General features: G+C 31.4%; 1 protein-coding gene across 5 annotated transcripts; it reads right to left on the reverse strand.

Annotated features, from left to right (window-relative positions):
* Positions 1 to 5,993: 5,993 nt before the first annotated feature.
* Positions 5,994 to 26,044, reverse strand: LOC8276011 (inositol hexakisphosphate and diphosphoinositol-pentakisphosphate kinase VIP2). Of its 5 annotated transcripts, none has more exons than XM_048373870.1 (30): positions 25,700 to 26,044; positions 25,507 to 25,566; positions 25,364 to 25,410; positions 24,188 to 24,271; positions 23,629 to 23,692; positions 23,144 to 23,297; positions 21,966 to 22,036; positions 21,424 to 21,528; positions 20,335 to 20,427; positions 19,507 to 19,581; positions 18,749 to 18,834; positions 17,786 to 17,992; positions 17,236 to 17,335; positions 17,042 to 17,112; positions 16,495 to 16,576; positions 15,891 to 16,049; positions 15,636 to 15,678; positions 13,493 to 13,575; positions 13,283 to 13,345; positions 13,130 to 13,204; positions 12,104 to 12,229; positions 11,483 to 11,724; positions 11,311 to 11,355; positions 10,505 to 10,571; positions 9,760 to 9,831; positions 9,084 to 9,334; positions 8,944 to 9,001; positions 8,058 to 8,225; positions 7,220 to 7,294; positions 5,994 to 6,711 (listed from the first exon to the last, which is right to left on the reverse strand). In XM_048373870.1, exons 1-30 carry the CDS (start codon positions 25,781 to 25,783, stop codon positions 6,319 to 6,321), a joined length of 3,303 nt encoding a protein of 1,100 aa, XP_048229827.1. In that variant the 5' UTR covers positions 25,784 to 26,044; the 3' UTR covers positions 5,994 to 6,318. The 5 variants fall into 5 exon arrangements, with proteins under 5 accessions (XP_048229827.1, XP_048229828.1, XP_002517456.1 ...); XM_048373871.1 differs by having other exon boundaries at positions 25,718 to 26,043; XM_002517410.4 differs by having other exon boundaries at positions 5,994 to 6,591; positions 25,718 to 26,038.
* Positions 26,045 to 27,464: the final 1,420 nt, after the last annotated feature.

Genomic DNA, 27,464 nt, shown 5'->3' on the forward strand with positions numbered 1-27,464 from the left:
AATCCAATTTACTTGACTAAATCTGTATTCTTTTAGCACCGCGGGCTACTCTTTCGAAATACAAAAATTCTTAGACCGATTTTATCAATTGAAAATAAATTATATTAAAATTAGTAAAGGTAGGTCATTTAAGATCATTAATTTTATGACTATGTATTTTGATGTTAATTTCAATTTGTTTAAATAACTAAATGGATAATTTAATAGCAAATATTTTTTTAATATTTTATTCAATTTAATCTCTTTTCAATTTATTATAAAACAGTTAAAGTTTTAAATATCTAAAATTTAGCAAAAATCCTTCCCTTGCTCTAGTAGACGGAATTCTAAGTCATTCGGAAGGGCTTCGTATAGTTCTATTTTAGGGCGTAACGTTGTGGTTGTTCCCTCTTCTTTCAATCACATCTGATAATAAATGAATAAAATAAAAATAGTAAAAAATAATATTTTCTTTTAAAGTATGTAAGGATGAATTAGCAAATCTAATACTAATATAATTTTTTATAGCTAATATTATATAATTTCATTTGATATTAAAACTGAAATTAGCAATAAAAATACATTGTTAATATTGAAAAATGAAAGCAACAGGGTAAATTTGAAAACAAATGTAAAATACTAAAATTATTTGGCAATTAATCATAATAAAATGAAGTTGCTTCCTTTTTTTATATAAAAAAATGAATGAACTAATTGCATTATACTGATAACAACTAGTCCAATCTTTAAATTCTAATCAATTTCTTACCTACTTTCGTAATTAAAGAAATAACTAAAACGTGTCAATAAGTAAACAGTTATTAGCAATTATCTTACCTACTTTTTTCTCTTATAGTTTTGAAGTAAAAAAAATATATTTTCCTTTAAAAGAATATATTTCATTTTTATTTTCTAAGATGAATGTATAAAAATAAAAAATAAGTAAATAATATTTAACTTTTTTAATTTTTATTTACATAAATAAGAAAAATAAAATAATTTTACTTTTTCTTTTAATCTCTTAAATAATAAATAAAATTTTAAAAAACAGTGCTAAAAATGGATAAAAAATAAAAAACGAAAAAAGATATGATATTATTTTAAAGAAAGATATTTAAATCAATTTACTATTTAAAATAAGTTAAATAAAAATTTTAACTAATAAAATCAATTAGAGACATTATAGTGAATATTTTTTAAAAATTTAAATACTTAATTAAATAAAAAAATAACTTAAACAGAAAAGTTAAAACACTAAATTTATAATTTTTATATAATTTTTATCATTTCATCTTTAATTTTTGACAATTTGTTCTGTAAATATCTATTTTTTCAAATTCTTCGCCTCCAAAGAAAGTGCTTTTAACTGTCTGGAAAGTTCAGTGTTGAAGCTGACTAAAATGGAGAAGAAAATGGAAGAGGAAATCTAAGGACATGGCGACAATGTTTGATTGTGGGACAGGATAGAGTTCTGAAGATGAGATTACAGGTAGAAAAGGAAAAGAGAAAGGAGAAAGAAAGTTAGGGTTTTGAATGACAGCTCATTTAAATTGATGTAATATCAAATTAGATGTTTCTACATATCCTTTTGACTGTCAAATCTTTTTGTACAATTCATGGAATTACAAAACCAAAATGAAACCCTAAATTGCGATAATTAAGTATTGACAATTGACAGACATGATTTGGATTCTACCCACACACACACACAATCGTATTCCTTTTATTATCCTCTGCCAAGTGTCACATTTCATTACCATGTGATATTGATATAATCTTGGCCATTCCTTTTATAAATAATAATAACTAATGATTGAGGGCAAATCACGTAAGCTGAGAATATCAATAATAACTAGTAATTATTTTTTCCATTTTTATACTACTGTCTTTTTTTAAATTAAACATATTTTAATTATTTGTTATTTTTATTTATTCAGCATAACATTAAATTTTATTATTTTTATATTGAAATAAGATAATAAATTTTATAATAAAAAATTATCTAGTCTAATTTAATTTTTTTTATAACTAAACCTATTTAATCTAAATGAATTATTAAAAACAACATTTTTTATAGAATAAAGAAAATAATAATAAGTAATTAAGGATTATTATTTGATATTATGTAATATCAGTATCACAAAAATTTTACTTTTAATAAAAAAGTTAAATTGTAAATATTTTTAAAAAATTTATAATGATCGGTATTATTAAAATATAAAATATAAAATATATTTATTAAAAAATATAATTTATTATTATATTAGTATATTTTTTATTCAACAATCGTAATTAAATTTAATGATTTATAACACCGTATCATGAGACCAAATAAATTGCGTTGGGATAATTAAAGGTTGATTGTTGATTGATTTCTGTGGTTAATGGTTGTGTCTGAGGAATGGGAATACTTTATAATAACCATTGCTTATTGGTCTGAAACATATTTATTACCAATTTTGTATCCCTTTCTCTGAATTTCCATCTTAATTATCCCAATTCTCAGGTTATCAAGGCTTCGATTTAGATGCCTAAAGTTCAGCGATCATACACAATAATAAACTCATATTTTACTGTTATGATGTTTTTTTTTTCTAAATAAAAATAGAAGAAAAGAGAAAGAAAAGAAATTTCTTTTTCGTTTTCCATTAGATCCAAATGGTCGTACTAAGAAAAATATTATTTCAATTTAAATAAATTTTTAAAATAAATTTTTTTATTTATAGTAAAATAATAATAAAAATTATATTTTAATTCGAATAAAATTTTAAATTTAAATATTTTTTAAAATTGAAAATAATTTTAAAAATATATTCTGTTAAATATTTTTGGATCAATAGCTTCTTAACAAAAATCATATAACTCTTATTCTAGAAAAGCCCTTCTTTTAAACCTAATAAATAATAGTAATATTATTATTCTTTAAATAAAAAAGTGAGATATATAAGTCAATTTATGCCTATTAAGATCACTATTATAATTGTTATATGACAAAGATCAATCTTATTATATTGATAAGTTTCATGAAATTTATTATTTTATTTATTCAGTGTACATTCCAAAGGGAACCTTTTATGTTCAACCTAATGATGGAAAGCAAAATCGATGTAATCAGTTTGTTGGAATTTAGCTTTTTCTGGGAAAATGATTTTGAATGGAAAAGTCGAATTCTGGCTTACCAAACAAACGCCTCTTAAAAAATAAAGATCCATGAAGAGAACCATTCTTTTCTTGCTAGCTAAATTTGCCGTTTAACTGGAAATGGGGAACCCTTTTCCAGAGCTTGGTGACAACGTGAGGTTGACAAATGAACTCATAAGCATTTATTTTCAGGCTATATTGTTTCGTGGTTTTAATTACAAATTAATTTCTCAACTTTGTATTTTTTTAATAATTTTATTAAATTATTTTAAAATTTTAAAATAAATATTTTTTTAATTTATTTTTAAAAATATTTTTAATGACAATTTTTGAAATTTTACTGTAAAAACGATGACATAGAAAATTAATTATGCTCGCTAAAAAAATAATAATTATGAATTAACAAAAATAGTTTATCATATATTTAATAATATAACCGTTAAAAATTATATGCATTCTTTCACATATTTTACATGTAAATGCAATTAATCAATTAAAAAATCAATTGTGCTTACTTATTTTTTATTTATTTTCCTTCGTTTTCATCATTTCCAGTACCTCTAAAATTTTATTGTCATTTTCTGGCTTATCAATAAATTGCACAAATTACTCTGTCTTTTGTTTTCTTGACGCCAGAAGGAGAGAAAACAAATAGACAGACAATGAAATTTTATAACGAGTTATGTTTGAGTAGGAGTAACGACATTGCTCGTGGATATTATAGGAATAGTAACGTGCCGACCATATATTCCTATTCATATTCAAAGGATACTCGTACTTATATTTTATTTGAATAATAGATATTAAAATTATTTTTAAAAAATAATATGTGATACACTATCCATATCTTATCCAAACTATTTTTTTTTATAAATATAGATTGACCATATACCTATTATTCAAATGGGAATAGTCATGAATGAATTTTATTTGAACATCATCGGTTAAAATATAATATCAACATTAGATTGCATATTATTTTAAAATTAAGAACTATTTAATTCATTTTTTATTTTAGACAACAAGGGTTCAAGTATGAATCTCATTAAATATCAAAGACACATACTTTGGCGTACAATGGAATAGGATACCAGCATACTCTTTTTCTTATCTTAGTAGTTTAGTAAGCAAGCTTAAACTCAAAATAAGAAAAACTACGAAAATGATTGAATAAAATTACATGTGCATGATTCCTCAAAGTCCAATAAATGTGAAAATTTCCTTCAGTAAATCAAAGAAATTTATTTAATATAGTATGGTTTTGGGCCAAAAACCCTTGGAACTCAATTGAAGCTCAATTAACCAAAGAAAATTGCCGCATAAGGAAATAGGTGGCACATTAGCATGAAACCCAAGTGATTGATTGTACATAGAGTGAATGAAATTCAAATGATGCCTTTGGTATGACAAAAGAAAGTGCATAAGTGGTGAGAGAAGCAATATAAGTGAGAAAAACATTTAATACATTCGGTTTATATGAAGTCATATCAGTTGGTGTGATGCTCACAAAAGGGTTTATAGACTTCGGCAACCTCAAGAGCAAACATGAATCTAACCAATATTTCCATCATCTCTTCAGTCACCAACAGCAAAACTTTTGCCATCTTTCTTCGTAGTGGGTAACAAAAGTTGACTCAGCTGATATCAAATTTTATTTAATGACAAAGGAAGGTTTCTTTTCCTTTTTTTTTTTCCCCTTTTATTATTTTTCTTCTTCTCTTTAAAAATATTGTGAAATTAGAAGGCAAATATTTGATATATTCTTTTTTATGGTGTTCATCGAGGTAGTTGTTGTTATTATTTAAGAATAATGATATACGTTATTAAGAATTAATGAAATAAACTTCTTATTTTTATTCTATTGTTAATTAATTCTAACTAGAATTTAATTTCAACTCGAGATTTCTCAGTTTTAGAGATAATTTTTATATCATTATCAACATTTATTAAAAAAATTATTTTAGAGATAACTTGTAATCATGACAATCATTGAAAATTAGAAGAGAATAAGTTTACTATATATTTATTATAGACCTGGCAATATAAGAAATTAGAATATAATCTAAAATATATAAAAAGGTCAGAATGTTACAAGAATGAGAAAGAGATAACAAGAGAGATAAAAAGATAGATTAGCTCGAACTTTCAAGGAACGTATGTGCCCACCAAACTTTAGATGGTGATTCCTAGCTTTTGTTCTTTATTAAAGATACATACATAATCGAATATTGTATAGCTTCTTTTCGGATAGCAGTCTTTGTCATAGATTTTTCTTTCTTCTTTTTTCTGGATTTTCTCCTCTATGCCCGCCCAGTATCTTTGGAAGGAAGCTCCAACACTTGCACCAAGAATGGAAAATAAAAAGTAAAAACAAGGGAAACAAATGAGAAAGACAAAAACATTTTTTCTAACTATAGTTACGACCTCCTTCCTTTTATGTTTCATATGAAAATTGAACTCAGGATCCAGCCCCATGTTAGGAAATTGGGGATTCCCCATTTTTAATGGGTCTAGCTCTATTAAGAGTCTGGTTCTCCTCCTACTAGTACTAGCTATACAGACGTACATTGAATCACTGATCGCGAGGGAACAAGGAGAGCAACTAACAAGAAAACAGTGTTGAGGGTGACTTTTGATGTGAAGAAGTGATTAGCAATATCAATTGGCAATCAAATTAATAAGATTCGTTTGGTCCACTGGGAATACCTACATCGAATCATCATTTTCCTTTATACAGTTATTGAGAGATGAAAATGGTCACGCAACCCCTAACCATAGCTTTCTTTTCCTCTCTTTTGGTTCCACTTTCTGCTCTTCTGAATGTAGCATCCGTTTTCATACATCTAAGCACTTCTCATGCATCAGACCTGATGTTTGTTTATAATCAAGCTATTCCCATTAATTATAAATAAATAAATAAATACAATACTAAAATGTTAACAGAATCTGTTTTAGCTACAGTTACTTCAACTAACAATCTCTCTCTGTCGAAAGTTGTTAGTTTGCTCCAAAATTTTCTCCCAGGAGAGCTCAAAACTCACCTTGGCTGTAAGACCAACCAGCACGCACTAAAGCTTAAGACACATCATGCAAGGCAATAAAAGAATGGGAAATCTAAGCCGAACTTAAAAAATTAAAAAAAAAAAAGAACAGAAAGAAATGAAAGTAATATGATTTTTGTTTTTTAAAGTGAAAAAGCTACTTTCCATTAGCACTAGCATGTTTATCATGCTTATGGAAAGGCCAAAGATTCACCAAGCGCTCTAGTACTGCTGCACTTTTTGAGAAGTAGCCGGAGAATCCTGCAGGGGTTGAAGGTGGAGGAAAGTCTTCTGCTGGCATGGCAAACGGCCGAATCATCGTCTCCATTTTCTCTAATGTGAGATATGATCCTACTTCTTGCAATCTTTCAGGACCCATAATAGGCAGTGTATGTTCCTGGTGCAATGAGTTGGCCTCACTGTCGTTCTTCTGGAAAAAAAAGAAAAAGAAAAAGAAAAAAGAGTAGAGCTTGTAAACATCACCCCTGGAATCATTCCACTTCACAAATTGAAGTATTTCTGTCTTGACATCTTGCTGATAACCATGATCCTAAATAATTTTGAACAGGCATATGGTCGACTTAGTAGAATTAGAACCAGAAAAAAGCAAATCAAAGCATCAGATTTAGTTGGTTTAATCTTCCTGTCAATCTATGCTTAAAGTATGAAAATTATGATACTGTATGTCATTTAGTAAACAATCTGCAAGGAGTCGATCTGAACAATTAATAACTTATTCTAGGGCCGACCACATAAAATAAAATCCAAGCAATGATAATTTTTAGGCTCGTTGTAGGATGAGTCTAAAAGTTAATGTCTAGTTTGACTAGCACTCAATCCCACGTTTCCACATCAAATACAAGCAAATGGCAAATTAGCTTTGTGGCTTTGCCAAAAACATATCAATCAACTTCTTCCTAAGTGGTCGTGCAATGGCAACTGTTCACTTTTTTTTTAACTATGGCAGCATGTAGTAAATTTTATTGAAATAGGAAATGGCTACAGGACATCAGTGACGTAGATGGGAACTTTTCCAGGAATAATTGATGATGCATTACCTCCAAGGGGGACAAGTCTGCACCACGGCTATATGTCATCTCTATGCGATACCTTTTTGGGTCTTCCAATGGAACCTGCATTTTCAAATGTAAAAACGTGATTAGATAAGTGAAACGGCCTGAATTATTTCAGCTATTAAAGAACATATAAACATACAAGTATTTAATGAAACCAGACTAACTAATTAGACCTTTTTGAGCTTTATATCTTTTATAGGAAAAAAGATGCAAAATATTTGAAACTATCATCATGAGCGAGATATAAATAGCTTTCTGCCTTATTCACCATTTTCTTTAACAAAGCTATATCAAGAAGCCCAAAAGTTTAGCTCTGCTAAAACCAGAAAGTAAATATCAGTTATGAACTGATTGTATTCCAACAGTAAACATAACAGTTAAACACGTCCAAGTTTTAAACTGGACTTCTCATCAGATGTGAGAAACTATCTCAACATAGCCATTAAAGTGTAATACAATCAGTTCGAATAAGAAAAGGCGTAATGGATGGGCACAACATTGCCATTCACATGCAAGGTAATCATGTTCAGTGGAGTTTAATTTGGTGGCTAAGAGGATCCCTGTTTGCTTAAGGTTAAAAATTACCAATGATACTTGATGTTAGACATGAGTTGGGTACAAAGATCAAAATCACTTCCATAGGATATCACTTGATTGGCTAAGTTCCTGATATCAACTCAGATCACGCAGAAACCAATTTCAGGTCTGGCTAGCCAGTACAGACCACTAAGGCCAACAAAACTGAACTCTATTTTGAATATGCATCCTCTTAAAGAAGCTAACCAAGTAAATATTCTTAAGAAAAAAAATAAGGGGGCACCTCGGTGTTCTCAAACATCCTCAGTACGATATAACTCATGTAATCAAGCTCCTTGGTTTTGTGCAGGCGCTCCAAAGCATTATGGCAAACAAGACTATCCTCTTCTTGAAGAGATTCATCCAAATTACAATAACGGAGGACATTCACAAGGGAATGGATATGAGATTCCTGAGAAGAAAAAGATTACAACAAACAAGGGCATTATTACATGCAACAGGAAATATTCAATTAAGGCATTGAGGAAGAAAAATACAACTATGGTGATCAAAATAATAAGATTAGAAATTCTTTCTCTTGTCCAATTTAAAAAGCAGTAAGCCCACTTTCTGTTGAAAGAAGTTGAAGAATAAGCTTAGAGCAAACAATGAGGATTCAACTAAATACGGCCCCACCCCACTACTGCTATTTCCATTGTGCCATAATTGCACTTATATATGGAAAATAATTGAGAAAGGAAGCAAAGGTAGTTTTAAACTGAATAGAAATCCCAAACAGCAATTGATGTTAGTTCAAAATGTCTTCAAGACTGAAGACAGCACAATACTTTGCATGTGTAAATATTTCTTTAATAGAGGAAAAAAAAGTGCTATTCAACTAGTACCCTCTTTTGGCACAGTAGAGTCAAAAAAAAAAAAGTACATGTGCAATACAACTAGAACCCTTTTTTTAACATGCTTTGAGACAGTGCGACCATTTGAACACCTACAATTTTATATTTTGTGCAAAGAAGTCATACACATAACAAGAAAGATAAATTCATTTATATATGTGTTATGAGAGAGAGATGTGAGGTGTTATGGAAAAAAGCAGCTGGCGCATATGTTATACTTACTGAAGTAAAAATAAAGTTGTGGGAAAAAGCAGCTGGAACATATGTTATACTTACTGAAGTAAAATAAAGTCGTGTCCGGACATGACGTTCGGGTGTCTTGACATTTGCATACCTGATTAAGAATTGAGTAATGTAGCAAGATCAGTTATTTTATTAACAATTTCACACGTGAATATAATAATCAGAATAAGTACTTTGGATCCAAACGGTATTTTGTCTCTTTATCATCATCGTCGTCGTGGTCTGTTGAAATTTCACTTGTGCTAGTTCTTCTTGTGTCTTCATTCTTAATGAAAAGCTTCGACTGATAATCTGCATCCTCCTTTTCATTCTTTGTCGATGTTGAATGTTGGTCTTGATTACTTTTTAATTCTGCAACACTGATGGCTTCCTCCCGGGTGTTCCTCAAGTCGATTAGTATTTTACCCAACAAACGGCGAGCAATCTGAATTTAGAGAAGTAAGACTTTAGCCATCTTTAAAAATGTATATCAATGTTCATTGAGAGCTGAAGAGTGCCAATATAAATACCGTCTATAAAGATGCAGGAGAATCAAAATCCACCAAAAATAAACTCAAATATCATTGAAATTCCAATTTTCAGGTCTACAAATAGTCAAAGATTCACATAATAATCATGCAAACTGTAAGAAATACATGCCGAGTTTGGTGGTTGATTTAGCCCAAGTAGACATATTTTCACGAGCATATAGAACAAATGCTTCTTGAGGAAACATTCTTAATAGTGTTCTATTTTGTGAGTCAACAAAAAACAGATTTTTATTACATACAAGATCAATAAGCCACCCAACAAAAATAGCTATCAAGTGAAGTTACAGTGAGATAAAAGCAAATGCATTCAGAATCTCACCTTGGAGCCAATCTTCAATTTCTGCTTTGGATTAATCCCGTACTCATTTGGGATGACACCATCTGCAAGTAACTGCAATAACTTTAAATGTAAGTAGGATATTGCCAATAAAATCATGGAAAGACTCAATAAATAATTGATGTGGACAAGAAAAATATCAAGAAAAACAAAATTCAAAGAATCAAAAGATTTAAAATTTTGGTTTAATATTTACAATTTTCAATACCCAAAGGGTATTTCTATAATTTCCAGCTTTGCTGGAACAGTAGTTAAGATTTATTTTAGGAGTTTTTAGTTTTATTAATTTCTAAATCCTTGTTGGATTAGGATAAAGTCTTCATTTAGAGAATCCTTTAAGAATTAGGAGTCTAAAAGTCTTTAGGTTTAGAATTAGTTAATCCTAAACAAAGATTTCCTGCAAATTGCTGCTCTAAATAGTGTGTTTCAATTCTCTTTAGGTGTTGACTCATAAAGTTTTCTTGTCTTTTTTTCTTTTCCTAATCGTCTGTTTCAAATCTAAATTTCCGTCAAATCAGACCTGGGATTCAATCTTAAACCTTTATATTTCTACGAAAATCAACCTAGAACAGGTTATTTAAATCTGTCCTACATCAGCAATAATATACATGACAAGCAAGTTTCATATCAGTACAGTTAGTCATACTTGCTAAGACATGTAAAATAAAAAATGGAAGTTCCATCCACTTTAATGATGAATAAATGTAGGATCTAATTATGTTTATACCTGAGCAACTTTGAAGAGTTCATCCAGCCCTTCTAGATTAAGATGAGCATTGTGCAACAAATCGTATCTGTAAAATGGTAGGTAAGTTAATTGAGAGAGGCGGTTTTTGAAGGAAAAAGGTCAGGCTTAGGAATGACATAATTAAATCACAGGATAATCCTTTTTAATGCAGCCTTACCATAAAAGCATTATGATATGCAATTTAATCAACTTAAATTTCAATGTTGTGCAGCATAATACCAATGAAATTACATATTTCCCTCATGTGCACTAATACCCAGAGGTCGTGACCACAAGCACGCAAGCACAGATTGGAGGTGTTTGTGTTGAAGGGCCAAAAGGTCAAAAGAGGGGTTACACTTGCATGTTTATGTGCATAGAGCCACTGGGCACAAGTACATGTTTGCATGCCTCGGACTCTAAACACATTATTACATCTCACATTTCCCATAAGTACTTTACCATTCACATAAGGACTGCTAAAAAGTAAGAGAATTGAAAATGAATGGTTAGTGAATCAAGGACAGTCTCAATGAATGACCTAAATTAACACTAGTCATTAGAACTTCGGAAGGTTAGAAAACATGCGGCTAAAAATAACTTAGAAAACTACAATTTCGTTTAAGTTAGCCTAGAAACTAAATAAGTTTATTGGGGCAATGGGTTCTACCTCAAGGTGAAGTTTTGAAAGTAACATGGCAGCACGAAATACTTCCATGTTCATGGCTGATAGAATTTGTTACTCATTTTATAAATTACTACGTTATAACCAGCATCCATCTATATACTAGAAATAGAGAGCTTACTTGCAAGAGTCATAGACATCAGGAATTTGTGTTATATCAAATCGGCTGCAAGTAAATAGCCAGTAAGAGAATGTCAGAGAAATATAGTAGTTGGTAAACAAAGTCCCTCAACAAAACATTTGACATACTATTAATGCAACAAATTATCAATGGATAGATAATAACCACTTACTCTTTGCGTTCATTATACAAGTCTCTTTCCAGTTTTCTCCAGCGTGCATACATCAAAAGGAATCCCTCACTACCACAGGGCAACCCTGCAGCAATACGATCAACATCTATATTTATTTTACCAAGGGCCTTTGCTTGATCGTATGGGGGAATAACATTATATGAGCTTGTCTCTGTAAGTTCTTCATCTTCATCCTTGGCGAGCAGTCTCACTTGTTCTGTGACCTTCTTGGTCAATTTTACCTGTTCACAAATCAAACCAGAAAGAGATGTTCTGAGAGAGAGAGAGGAAATGTTCTAAATAGCTTTTCTTCTCGAACAAAACCCACCTCATGGAATTAGAAATTAGGATGTTTTCATAAAAGCAACAGGGAAATAAAAGACGATGGAATATTTCTTCCTATAAGAAAAGATTCAAAGAAATACCATGTTATTTAGCACCTTGGTACTCAAGGGTAGAGGAAACTTTTAGCATCAGTTTAATAACATGAGGTTTGATATAGTTTTGTGTTGATCTTCTTAAAATCATACTTTCTGGTGTCCATGTGTCATAATATGACAATTAGATTTGAAAGTTATCCATATGATTACTACATGATTGGCCACTTATCAACATGGTTACCAGTTCAGGAAGAAGTTCAGAAGCATTTGGGGGTAGTCCAGCTCCATCGGTCATCCAAGGAAATTCAGGGGATTCATTGCTATTAGCAGCCTTTGTACTGGAAGTTATAATCTCATTCAACCTAGCCTGCAAAAGTTAAAGGAAAGAAAAGCACTTACTCAGTTTGGGAAAATGACATGAGAGTTGGATGGATTCATGCCATGTCAAAAAGTGCTTGTCTATTTATGTTAAGGTCAATATGAGCAAACACAACAAAAAATCATGTCAACATCAAAACATAAGCAGTACTAAATATTTAAATCAGTAAGGTGACAACAATATCATCATTAACAAGCAAGTCACATTATGTTGAGATGGCACAACCTGTTTAACCTGATAATTTATTTAGGAAAAACTGACTATAGACATCCCTATACATTACATCTCATGCAAGATTTATTAGAATTTTATTAGATTTATCGTGAGTCATCAGTGGGGTGGATTGAACATATCAATCCATTACGAATAAATATGTCAATTGCACATCAATGCATAGCATGATACAATTATCTATCATCGAGATTGTCATTAAGTTATTATGTAATGAAACCAATTAAGATAAGCTTTCTGATTTGGTGTTGGGTTCATGCTGTGTACGCTTGTTATGGCCCAACCTTGTCATGTGAGAAGAAATTGATTAGATGGATGTGTTTGATTTGTCAATTTACCATTTCCTTGTTGTTTGTGCAGTAATCCGTAATGGTTGCTGAACACATTTGTCTAATCAATTTCTCCTCACATCATATTGCCATCCCTAGGTTCCCTACACAAACTCACTAGTTAATCATGTTTAAATGCCTAAATTATGTCAATCAGCACATGAAGTAGAAAGCAGTTTCAGTCAATAGCTAGAGAAAACATATATAATGAGCACATGAGTGTAGTAATATTCTTTGGACCATAACCTTGAGACTCTATGTCGATTGCTGATGCAAACATATATAAGAAGATTAATATCTATAGTTCATCCAAACAAGACAAACTGACCTTAGCTTCTTCCATCTCACTGCTGGCATTGTCAAGTCCATCCAACATCGACGAATCCTTGCTGACAAGTGAAACCTAAGCAAAAGCTTGTTGAGTAGATCATAATGCAACATATACAAGTCAGTCAAACTCTGGAAAGATAAGTCCACAAACCAGGATTGGTGTTAGCTGTCCTTCCAGATCAAGGAGGCCTTTAGCAAATGCAGCTGCAGACATCTGTGAACAAGTATCTTGTGAATGATATACGGCAATTCAGTTCATAAAAATTTGGACAAACAAAGAAAGCACCCAAACCAGATGATAAAACAACAAAAGGAAATCAGAAATCAGATATTTTGTTCTCTCTGAGCTATTAAGCTATACCTGCACGCGGCCCTCATCAGAGCTGTAAATTTTAAGATCATGACGATACGTGCTATGCAGGCGTAGCAGACCTGTACCTTCACCTGCAGAGTCATCCAACTTTATCAGGAGAAGTATAGATGGATCTCATGAATTAAATCTAACAATTTATCACTTTTCTATGTGATATATAATTAAAAAATAATTGTAAAAGGATATCCCATTTATCTAATTGAAACTACATAAAACAAGAAAATGCAATGAAACACAATAACATTTCCATTTTCAGGTAGTAAATATTAGAAGAGAGCATCTACTATTCTTTTTCAGCTAAATCAAGTTATAGTTAACCAAAGATGGCCTCCCAACTTTATTAGGAGACATGCATCAAGTCTTTACCAAAATTCTTCTCTATAAATATATATGCAGGTGCAGTAGGTAACCGGTGACAGCAGAAACTTAATCCTACATTGGCCAGGATTAGATGAACCGTGTTAGGTCAAGAACCATGCTGGAATAGGAGTAAAAATAAAGCGACATGACATGGATCTTTAGACCATATTACCAAAGAATTATAACACTTTCAAACAAATTATTAATTATAACCAGAAGTAATGAACTGTGGTTAACTATATAATTAAAGCCTTTGTTACATACTCATCTCACTACACAGTGGTATTAGTATTTTGTACTTTTCTTCCAAGCAGTATCGATCCAATAGCACTCAGTCATATGTATCTATTCCTTTTCACTAAGATAAGGATCTAATACTGCTCCTAGTAAGACAGTTATGAGCTGAAACTTCAACAAAAGATACACATGTGGCTAGCAATGAATTACGCTATTGTAGATTGTCATGAAAAGATTATAAGTTTCTAATTACACATAATTTGAGTTACAACTTGTTGGATACAAGGGGAATATCCCTCATGGAACATCTCTAGCCTTACTTGGATCAAGAGTACCTAAATGTAGATAGAGAGGGATGACTAAATAAGAAAAGTCTATCAAACCAAAACTGCCAAATACAGGAAATGAGTGCAATAAAAAGAAGTGCACCCTCCTCTCACATTCTGGTAGAATCCTCCTACACACATAGGTGGATCCCACAAAAATGTTAAAGGAAGGATACGCCAGTCACCAGGTGCAATAAACATGACTCAGAATAAACTCTGTAAGGATTTCCAAATTGCATTTCAAGAGGGCAGAAATGCAGAAAAATTTTGTTTAGTCCTCAGCAGGGCTACACAGCTGGGGTATCAGCCCCTATGCCATAAATAAATCCCTTCCCTATGTATCTTCTATCTAGTAGAGAGCAGTGTTATCAGAAAATGCTGCACATCTGGCAATTTGTCTACCAAATTGCAAGATCTAGATTATGGATCATTTTTCTACTTTAAACATTAACCTGAGAGTTCCAAAAATTCAAAGAACCAACTGCAAACAACCATTAGTAGTGAATCAAACAATATCAGTCATTCAAATCTTAAATATTAATTAGCATCAATTTGCTGCCAATTTAGGACTTTGACATCTATAATAGCATTGAACTAGTTAGCATAGCATTTCTAACTTAAATTGATTTATTATTACTTAGAGGATATTAGAAACTTTAGTGATGATTCTTTTTCATTTCAATATTTGATATCTTGTGTATTTTCTCACATATGCAATCTAGAAAGCTGTATTTTCTTCCTACTAAACAATCCCAAATAAGCCTACTCCAACCATACCATATTCCTGGACCAGGAAGTTTTATGTTCCATCCGTGTTCCACATACAGGAATTATCCACACTTCATGCAACCGAGGTTAAGAGGCCTACTACAATACTCCGAACCGGAAATCTAAAATAGTTATTTTGTACAAATGAGCCAAACTCAAAATGCAAAAAGTTAACACACTGTAATGTTTCATTTGCGCCCTTAGCATCAATGCATTTATCACAAGCTATAAATTGAATGAGAAATATGACAACCTTCTGAACAAGCCTAAGTCTAAGTCCATATCAGTCAGAGACAGTATGAACAAGGACTTATAACAAAAATTGGGATAGAAGACTATAAAAATAAATGTCAAACAAACACGTCTCATGAGCATGCGACTCAAACATGTCTAGTTGATTAATGTTTTAGGACAAAAAACAGCGAGTTCATTATCTTAACCTGGATACATGTTATTCCGAAAGTATCTACCCAATTCTTCTGCCTGCAAAACAATTAGATAAAGAAATTAAAAACAAAAGTTAGAAGGTAAGTTAATGATGAAAATAATAAAACTTTTGGATAGCATACTTTGTCAAGATGTAATCCATGTACTTTTATCATATATGCAAAGATGAATTTAAATAGAGAACCTCAACTCAAAGAAGGACAAAAATTAAACAGAGAGCCTATCTATGAGTTATTTATAATTAATACCTGCTTTCTGCCAGCATGGGTAAGAACACCCCCATATTTAAGAACCATGAGAGCTTCAACAGGCCGTTCTTCCTCAGCTTCACCGGTACTTTTTGGAATTTTGACCCACTTTAGTGGCTTTAGTTGGACTTTCCTATAGATGCCAGAAAAATGGCCACCCTAGATCAAGGAAACTCAAATTGTTAAAAACACATAATTACAAGTTTTTGCAACAATAACAGTATGTAAAAGATGATGGTGAACCCAAAGTATATAACCATTAGGATGTCATGACTATTTTCTTATTTAGCCCATTTGCTTTATTTGCTTTATTTGCCTTATCACATGGCTCCAGCAGCATAATTTTTCACAATTGCTGAAATGCAAGTTGAGATGTTAAATCAAATTATGACCTAACTACAATATCCAAAATCATTGGTTTCCTAAGAGAATGATGTTGAAAGTTGGAATAAGCTCACAATAACATAGTGAAAGAGTACACGTACATGCAGCAGTGTAAATGATAAATCCATAACTTGGGAACATAGCAGTCAATGGAAGGAATTGAAAACATGATGTTTAAATTGGAAGAGAAAGATGATGACTTCAAGAGAAAGAAGCAAACCTCCTCAAGCACTGCTTTAACTTGGCGAAGCTTTTCAGCATGCTCAATGTCTTCTGCCTCACTATCACTTTCACGACCAGGTCTATAATGTAAAAAGTCACTAACAAGTTAGAGCTTGATAATCCATATATAAGTCAATAATTTAAGTTCTGCTCTTATTTTAATTGTCAATAATGGAAACCCACTCTAGAAGAGGCATGAATATCAGTGCCTGCAAAAGTTTGATAGAGCATGGACCCAAAAACAAACAGTTTGGTTGCCATAATCATTTTTTTCTTGGGGAACCACAATATAGATCATGAATTTATAACCAGTCTATGCTCCAAAATATACATCCCCTAACATGGGAAAAAAGGTTTTCACTCCAAATGCATCAGGTTTACCATCGCAAAAGGAGCATCGATGAAAAATATTGCAATGGCCCCATTAGAGCAATAATGCTTAGATAATAAGCATATGTCTGAAATTGACAAATTTATCACCTTTTTGCACAAGCACATTGTTAAGGCATTATAAATAAATGGAATTCAAAATTCTTGGGTCAGACCTTATACGAGGTACAAGTATTCGTGTTGCATCTAATAGATCTTGCAACTGAATAGCACTTTTTAGTTTTGTCTGCAAAATGAATAAGGACGAGAGAGAGACAGAGAAAGAGACAGAGAATCCAATTAAAAACCAGTCCGTTAGGAGTAAAATTGAATACAGAATCAGGAAAGAATAAACTAAAAACTAAATTACCTCAGATCTAGGTCGTCCCCCATTGTATTTTAACATCAAGTTTAGCAGTTTTTCCTCAGTAACCTTCAATTTCACCTTCTGTTTGGGAGTTCTATCACCACTGTTGATATAAAAAATTTATGTAAAAATGACAGAAAGCAAATATTAGTTTTTGGAATAAATTATAAATTAAGTCCAAAATGTTGTGGAATCCATTTCCAGTTGCATGCTTTCATGTTTGAAAACTCAAGAATTTCAATCAGAGTTCCACACCTAAGCTACAACCACCCCACCCCACTATTTAATTAAAACAACATTTTATCTCTTTCCACACGCTCACTCTTTTTGCTAATGCATGCAGGAATTCCTTGAATAAAAGAAGCACTGAAAATAACTCATTTGCTCCAGATATGACAATTCATTTAAACTTAAGGTATTTAATATATAGCACACCAATTAAGTACAAATGAAAATGAAGTTCATAATAAAAATATTTGCAAATAAATGAATTCTTCAATACTTGGCTTTCGAGCAAATCAATTAAAAACGCAGGGGAAGATTCACAACATACTGTCGCATAACAGTAATCACGCAGCGTAGCTCCTCAGACTGCCCAAACGTGCCAATAATCCCACTTCCCTGACGAGTCAGCCCCTCTGAAGGCTGGACTGGTTCATTGATTTTCCATGGTAAAGTGGGTGGAATTGTTGATGAAAGGTGAGGAGCTTTGGCATCTAAGAACATCTTCCTCAATACACAAGCAGCATCATCATAATATCTGTATCAGAAAGAGAACCCATAAGCCGAGAATCTAATCAAAAGAAGACATTACCCTACTAATAAAGAGAAAGTAGACGACAAGATGAACAACCCTTAGTTGATATCTGAAAACAATTAGCTAGCAATTTAAAATATCAAAGAATGGAACCTACAAGTACAAAAGTTGAAAAACCAATGATGACAATTAACAAATTTGCATGGAACAATTGTATATGTTTTGTGTCGTGCCTGTAGAATGGCCTCATCAAAACTGGTGGCTAAATGTTCTTAACTAAAATACCTTTTTGCTTTGGATCACTTAAGCCTATAGTGACACCCCGTTCTACTTGCAGCCATCAGCTTGATATATATCAAGCACGAGCAGTTTGAAAATTATCATGATGGTCACTATTAACAGACTGTCATAGAATTACAAGATCATCTAAAGTTTCAATTTAAAGAATAACAAATTTCATACCAACTTTCATTTTTCTCCCCTTGCATGTTTTTACCAGCAAGATCTGTAAAGTTTGAATCAACATATAACAATAAAATGTCCAGAAATTGGGGATGGAGAGGGGATCAGAATTTTAGCAACATTCTAAAGATGACACAACCAGCAGCACCTGCATTTTCAATCATTCTATTTTGTTTCTCTAGGAGAGAATGTTCAATATGCTAGCACCATCCCAGAATGAGTATTGCAACTAGGCAAACTACTTTTAGCAACTCAGAACTGAACTGTTTGTAAGAATAAAAAGTGACAAAGTATTACTTGTAGGAATTTTTCACAAAACTCCACCCATTCACATCACAAACATATGACCGCCCTTCACATCGCAAGAGATCAAACCCACAAACCTGCAAGCAACGAGAACAATACAGTGATTGGTCTACATAATAAAAATGATATTGATTTTATTGAAAAGCTAGAAAAGTAAATTTTAAAATTTGTTTTGCTTATGTGGCTCGCTCTAGCAATTTTTCAGAGATATAAGTTAGTGTTTTGACACTTACCTGACACTATATATTTATAACCATAAACAATCTACTAAAGTGACTTCAGATATACTGGTAAGGATTCAAATCAAGATGGCAAAGCCTATGCTGTAGTAATTGCCACCAATAAGAATGCACCAGCTATTTTTTAGTTTTGATTCATTGATCTTTTTTTCCTTTTCCAAAAATTACAATGACAAGGAGGGTGTGCAGATTTTGAGTAGTCTGATAGAAAAAGGCAACAATGTAATGTGCTCATTGTCCTGGCAAAGTACATTAGTAGAAGATGAAACGCCGCTACAGCGACCAATATACCTAAGCTCATTAAACATTTAACGGAAATTTGTTTTAACTTTTAAGGCAGAAGAACATGCAGAATTCTAATAGCACCTGGCGTAAAGTTGCAAACTAAAACAGACAGAGGCCATGTGCATTAGATATTTCAAAAATTCTCACAATAAAGTTAATAGAATATTTAGCATATCACTAATCAAGAGGATGTTAATAATTTCTTTCCAGATTCTGAAAACATACCGCTTGCCTAAACGCAATGCAAACCTCTCTTGCCATTTGCTTTTCATTAGGTGTCAGCAAAACAGGATACCTCACCTGTCAAAGAAAGTGACAATAATACATTTCAAACATATCCTCTCCCTATCCTAAACAGAAAATACTAAATTCAAAACAAGGCACAACATCACAGCTAAATTGTAACAAATTGCATAACTGTGTTAGTTTCTAGTTCTAGGGAATAGAAAAATTTTCTACAAAATCTGAAGGGAGCGCATATCCATGCATTGTGTGGAATACAGCAAGCCACACGCATAAGCAAGTGCAGTAGTGCACTATTTAATGTTAACTTATTAAATTATTCCCCAGTGTAACGTAAGGCCGTCTTCCATTGCAACACCGTCAAGCAGCCATACAAACTCTTCATCCTCAAACTCTCTTAACACTCAGATGTGCTTATAGTATTTTATGATACTTCTAATACCACTTTACTCACTTGACTTTAGACCAACTGTTTATGTGAGCATATCAGTCATCAGTTTACCAAAATGAATTTCCTCATATAGAACAGCTCCAAAGAGCCATTTACCAGCAAGATGGGTTATCCAACTGTGTCCTGCTTTCCGACACTATATAATCTCATACGAGAATCAAACATTGCCAGCAGTAAAAGAAGTGATGAGGATTTGAGAAAAAAGAAATTGAAAAAGAGAAGAGCAAATGAGTCTGTTTGCCTAGGAGTGTGGTTGTGGAGTGTGTTTCAGTGTATAAAAGTATCAGATATATACATATACATATACATATAAAGAAAGAAAGAGACACTTAGTAAACTGGACATGTTAAGGGCATTACTTCCTTTCCATCAGGGTTTCTCATAACAACACCATCAACAACAGGAGATTTCCTTGCCTCAGCATGCGCATATTCAGGGCCAACAGTATATACCTACAATCATGGCAAAGCAGCCATTCATAAGACTTGGAAAAAATAAATGCATAATCAGTGAAGAATTAAGAAAAGCAAGCTAAGAAAGCTCTAACCCCACATCTTCCTCCCACCCTCTCCTCGCGAGAAGGCATAAAAGCACTATTGCAGAGAAAAGATAAATTTAAAAATCAAAACAAATCTCAAGAACTGAAAGCAACTTACAAACCACAGAGTAAAGCAATATCTGGCTGGGATGACTATGAGACTATGAGTAAACACAAAACCTCAAGAAAACCCATATAAGAACTTAACAAGTACTTAGTGATACTGATCTGTTATGCGGTGATAACAATCATATTAATATCCAAAAGCCCATCCCTTACCCAGTAATACATTTAGGAAAATTTTGAAATTTGGACCATATAAATCAGCAGAAAGAATGTCCTCTCTACATGTGCTAAAACTCACATGTAGGAACATCAATCATCAATGATCAAGATAGACAATGAGGAAAACATCAAAACAATTGTCTTTTCATGGAAAAGGATAGTTCCAACCCAACAAAATGCATTTCATTAGAATCTCAAAGCTAAAACAGGATTGACATTAATCAAACACCAACTAAACTTGAAGAATATATCACAAGCCCACAACTATCATAATGCTATATGTATACATATATATACAGACACACAACACAAGGATGAGCTTGGTGCAATGGCATGGTTGTTTGTTGTTAACTTTAACCACTCTCATCTAAATATTTCTTGACCAATTAAATGCTAACATATCAATACAGCTGTATGTTTATAAAAGAAAACCCTCCCAAAATTAACTTAAAATGCCTGGAACAATTATCCAACTATTTTACCACAAGTCAGTAGCTCCATTCCATCAAATTTAACTTCAAGAGAGCTTGCAGAATATTGCACCAAAAACAATGTGTAACTTGAACTGCTTACAAAGAAAAAACAAACACATTTGAGGAAGTAATAAAAGTGCCAAGCATGCAACCTTGACATCTGTTCCTCCTGTTGGCATAAATTCTTCATATATATAAGAGCCTTCCCGTCGGACTCTTCTAACCTCTGGGTGGAACTCACTTGACCGGTTACCAACCTGAAATCCAAACCATTCAGATTTGGGTACTATTGCACATATCAAAAACCAAAACTTATTGATACATATAAGGCATTGCAGCAAAAAGGCTATTGGATATACTGAAATGTGAATTCCACATAATTACATGTTAACTTTGGTGAGTCAATTATATATTAATAAGTTGATAGCCATGAGGCCCACGACACAAGTAGAGGCAATCTTGAAACAGTATCTGGGTGTCCTTTCCATAAAGAAGCAGAACCAAGTAAACCAGAAACTGTACTATGATTCCTTCATATGAGAAAAGAAACAGCAGAACCAAGTAGAGCCACCCAGGGCTCAAGAATGCCTATATAGCACTGCCTATTTGAGTGCCATCATGATAAAATAAATACATGAAAACAGTATTATGATACCAAATCAGAAAATAAGAAGAGGTTGATAGATAAGCATACCTTCCTAAACAATTCCTTCATACCCCCACCAGCTGAGCTTGGATAATAAATCATGATACTATGATTATCCCCTTGATAAAAGCAAAATTTTCAAGTCATTATCAAAATTGCTTAGTGGAAAAGAAAACTTTACTAATCGATACAAATGATGCATAAAAAAGATTGATGATTGAAAACTTGTATCAAAATTTTGTAGCACTGCTAATTTAAGATTAAAAATCCTATGAAACTCAGATGCAGTTTAACCTTTAGTACTCCTAATAAAAGTGAAAAATTCATTCAAGAGTCAAACAAGTATTACAATTACTATAAGAATTCTGCAAACTCGAAAAACAAGAGCATCAGATCACTGGCATGCTTTTTCTTATCGCTCTTATTATTAACACAGAAACAGATCTAATTAAACCTCATCGCATTATGAACAACATTACTATGCGTTTAATGCAAAAGAATAAGTCACATAATTATGAAGCACCTACATCTAACACTGATCTTGCCAGAGTGATGCTCTAGAAGAGGTGATTGCCATATGTTTCAATTTTATCATCTTCCACTATTGGCTGTCAAGACTCAAATCCATTACCTGAACTATGCAACCCAATCTTTTACCATGGAACCACACTAAGGCATATACACCAGTGATTTGTTAATGACAAAAAAGCTGCCCAAACATGAGAATGTCATCTGCAACCTCTTTCTCCGTCTATTTACCAAGTGGTTTGAAAAAATGAGACAATAAAATTTAAAAAAGAATACCATAAAAAGCTGCCTGGATAAAGAAGAATGCATCAAGGCCTTGAAGCACAAAAATCAATTATCTAAATCACCTTATATTTTTGCTATAAACATACTCATTAGTAGTGTTTTGGTCCCTGAGCGATGGAGACATAAACTGGAAAAAGTACACAGCTTATGAATAATATTTTCCCATGTCAAAAGCATAAAATTTATTGTATAAAGAAGGAGCATTCACATCACTGGCATAGATTTAAATGAGAATCCAATGCATAGATAATAATTTTCCCAAGTCAAGCAGTAAATCCATATGTACTTTTGCTCTTCCTTTTACATGCCATCTTCAAGAATCAAGCAAAATCTAAGGAGAATTTCAAATCATTGGCCTAAATAATATTGATAATAAATTCAAGAACTTATGGATAAAAAGGTAATATGCTTACCATCAATAGGCTTCTCTACAAATGGCTTCCAAAAGCGATTGCCATGAACCTCAACAAAATCTTCTTCCTCGGAAAAATAATCCAGCTCTTGATATGGAAATTCCCTGTTCACAAGCGCATATCGTGGAACAGGGATACCATACATTTCAAGACGCTTGGATCACCAAAAAATGAATAAGTTTATTAGTCACCGCAATTGAACTGCTATATGAGGAAAAAAATAATATAATAAATATTTATTATATCCAAGAGTCAGACAACTTTTAGGATATTTATTTAAGGAACAATTTAAGATCAGTTCCTTCTGGATGGGATTGAAACACTTGCCCTTGGGAAAGGAGAAAAGGTGAATACATTCTTCAAGTGAATGAATAAAAATCATTTGCTGAATAATCAGTATTTTTCCACAAGTAAAAATTGCAGTTGCAACTTGTACGACACTAAATCTATATCAGAATACTAAGGTAGAATTTTACACTAGATACCTGGTATACTTTCCTTCGGTCATGAAGAAGGTGTTGTGGCTCTAATTCATTCACTAGAAAAGGCCTGAATCAACACGAGCAGTTTGCCAAGGCATGTTACACATAATTGATGGTAAATTTAAAAAATTTGCATCATGAAAACAGATGTTCCATGGAAGCAAACACAATAATGCCATTAACTACTCAAAAACGAGCATATCACAACCATAACTACATTATTACTCATTTAACATCTCATAGTTATTATTCCAATGGGTGGAGTTTGTTGAAATTGCATTTATTCTACAACATAATTCGCAAGCTTTGATCATTTTCATTGGAATTTAACAACTTGAGCAAAGTGAACAAATAATTTGCTAATAAAATTCAAACCCAAAGAAAAAGTTCTAGTAATGTGAGTGATAGATTATAAGCCACAATAAAACTGATATTTGATGAATTTGGAATTTCACAATATTAGATGAAATTGGGAAATTCACAATTAGTTCATCTCTAAAGTGGGCTATATTTATATATTTAGACAATCCTATGAAAAGGTACAAAACGAAAGCAATCATACTTCCTTAAAGCAGCATATGCCTCAGCCTTTTCAAGGGGATATCCAGAAGAGTAGAAGGCAATCAGGCAATCACAAATTGGCCAGCTGAAATAAGCAAATACAGACAAATTAGTTTTCTTGCAGAGAAAAGTTACATTATCAAATTATTCAGACCACAAAAAAATTGATTGGACGAGACCGATAATATCTGTACAAACAATTAGCAATTATTCTTCCGTTATAACTTTGTGTCCAACACAAGTATCATGCCATCACCTTAATTTACCTACATTTTAATGATGGGTATCGATTTGGATGTGATCCATGAAGCAACAAGCACATTTACCACTCATTTTTTACTTCAGGACTCAAAAATACAAGGCTCTTAAACACATCTCCTTGCTCGAGAAACTATTCTTAATTGCCAAATAATAAAATAAAACATTGGAAAAATAAAAATAAAATTAAGAGGGAAAAGAAAAATTTCAATAGGATCATGTGCAAAAGGAAACATCAATTCAATGCTTATGGATGAAAGAGGGAGTGAATAAATTAAAATTGCATCAGATCTAAAAAGAATATTCTTAATTACTCAATGTTTCTTGTCCTTGAACAAGTTCCCCTCCCATTTGACTGCATCTCTCAGGCAATATAGCAATAAATTGATAAGAGTTTCAAGATTTTCCCCTCTTTCTTTACTCGTTACAAATCAAAATGGAAATAACTGCTTAGATGAAGAAAAACTTAACCGCATTTTGTTCCTTTTCTCATATTAATAACTGCTATCACTATCACGACCATTGACGAATCACCACTGCCACCAGCGACGCACCACATATGGTGAAAATGCAAGTAAAACACAACAAGCAAAACCTATATGCTTTTGTCAGGCATGTTGCTATTAGCTTAACAGAAAGTCCAAAATTATATTGTGAAGTATGGAGTATCTCTACATATATAAAGAAAATTTAAAAATGTCAACCAAATTAATGCCTTGATAACAAAAATCGTAGTCATTAGAGTATTAGGATCACCTCTTAATCTACTAACTTTTAATAGTAATTAAGAAACCATAGCTAAATCCTTAAGCAAAGTAAAGCAGAGTCCAACACAGTGAAGCAATTCATAGAATTACAATAATGAATAACCAAACAGGATTTCCAACTAATTAAATTAATAAGCTGAAATGAACTATACCTCTCAATTGGATCTTCAGCAATGACTTTATCCCCAAAATGTATAATCTAGGAACATAAAAATAAATAAAAAAGTTAATCAAAACTCAAAACACACATCAAACAAACTTAAGGAGTACGTATATATATAAATTGACGTAGTACCTCAAATTCACCAAATGCTTGTAATCTATCCATGATTTGTCCCATTGGAGCTGATAGCACCTAAATAAAGACAAAAGTAATGAAAACAGAAAAAAGAAAAGGAGAAAAAGAAAAATAGTTGATTGTCGAGAATGTTTGTGTTGTTTATTATTAATTAAGATTGTATTAGTGAAAACTCCAAACGAAACAGAACCTCGAATCCGCATTTCACCTTCTTTTCCATCACGCAGACTCCTATCTTTATCTTCTTCTCCATTTCTCCTCCTTCCTCTTCCATCTCTGTACTGTGTATATGAAATGAATCTCCCTTCACTCTTCAAAACAAAACACCAGAGCTTCTCTCTCTATACATATACACGCAGACACTTCTAATAAAGCTTATAATAAATAATAAATACTGAAAAAAAGCAGAGAAGCGCCACCACAGCTGTAGTGGTCTGTTTGGTTGGATATGATATGTATGAGAAAGGATTATCTGCGGATTCTGGAATATGCAAAAAAGATTTACTTGAAATGAAATACCATATATAATTTTTTTTTTTAAAGAAAGATACAATAAAATTGACGAGGACGTGTAAAGGTCTCTTGCTGTTCTTGTGTGATTTATCAATGAAAAAGGTTTTTCCTTTTGCAAGTGGGTCAAATGCATCTGGACACTTTGTGTTAATGTGAAGTTGCGCTTCAGTCCCTCATATGCTTTAAATTTTCAATTGTATACAGAACTTTTGTTGAATCTTTTTCTTAAATAAATATGATGTACATTAGAAATATTAGAGGGTATGTTACTTTTTCCTACATTAACATTTGAAGAATTTTGAAATAATCTTCATTAAGAAATTTATATTCTTTCATTTTTCTTTTTTTTATATGATCTTTATTTCATATTTTTTCAAAATAATTTAATGGATTGCATGTACCAATAATTATTATACTTTCACAGTTAAATATATCTAAATCAACTCATAAATTAAATATAATATTGAGGCTATTTAAACTACATATAAAAAATGTATAAAGAAACATATATAGTTATATGAAATATAAAATGGAACTATATATATATATATATATATATATTAATTTTTAAGATTTATAATTTTTTTGACAAGTATATTTAATTTTTATATTTAAAAATTTTATTTTGATATGTATATTTACTTTTGACACGTGGCATTCAAGTTTATGTGTATAGTTTTTTATTAATCTATTGATTTATAAATTATATTTCTAATTAAACACTAATTTTAATCATAAGAAATATTATAGTAATTATATTTTAATATTATATTAATTAATAAATAGTTTTCTAATTAGATAATAACACTATTTAAACATTATTTTTACTCCTAAGAAATAATACAGCAGTTATGTTTTGATATTATATTAGCTAATAAATAGTTTCTTAATTAGATAATGATATTAATTATATTATAAAAAATAACATATTAATCATATTGTAATATTATATTAATTAATAATTAAATAATAATTTTAATTTTAGAAAATAATATCCTAAATTATATTTTTAATATTATATTCAATAATAAATTTAATTTTTAATTATATAATAAATTTTTAATTCTAAAAATAGTAATATCAATATAATTGATATACTAATTTATATAATATTAAAATTAATTAATAAATTATTTTTATATTATTATATCAAACAAATTTTAAAATTAAAAAAATTGAAGACGTTGAAAATTATTTAGTTTGCTATTTTTTAAAAAATTTAATAAATTAATATTAAATATTAAAAATTTATTAAATTATATCTTTCAAATTGATTTTATAATTAAAATAATAATAACAGTTATATAACACATGAATAGTATATATAGACCTTTAGAAGATTTTAACAACTAAGAAAGTAAACTAATGACAAAAATACACCCGGCGATGGGATTATCATGCTCTAAATATTAGTACACTATATTATTAATCATATGGAATCT

This window comes from Ricinus communis, chromosome 5, assembly GCF_019578655.1.
Source record: "Ricinus communis isolate WT05 ecotype wild-type chromosome 5, ASM1957865v1, whole genome shotgun sequence".
Taxonomy (NCBI): Eukaryota; Viridiplantae; Streptophyta; class Magnoliopsida; order Malpighiales; family Euphorbiaceae; genus Ricinus; species Ricinus communis.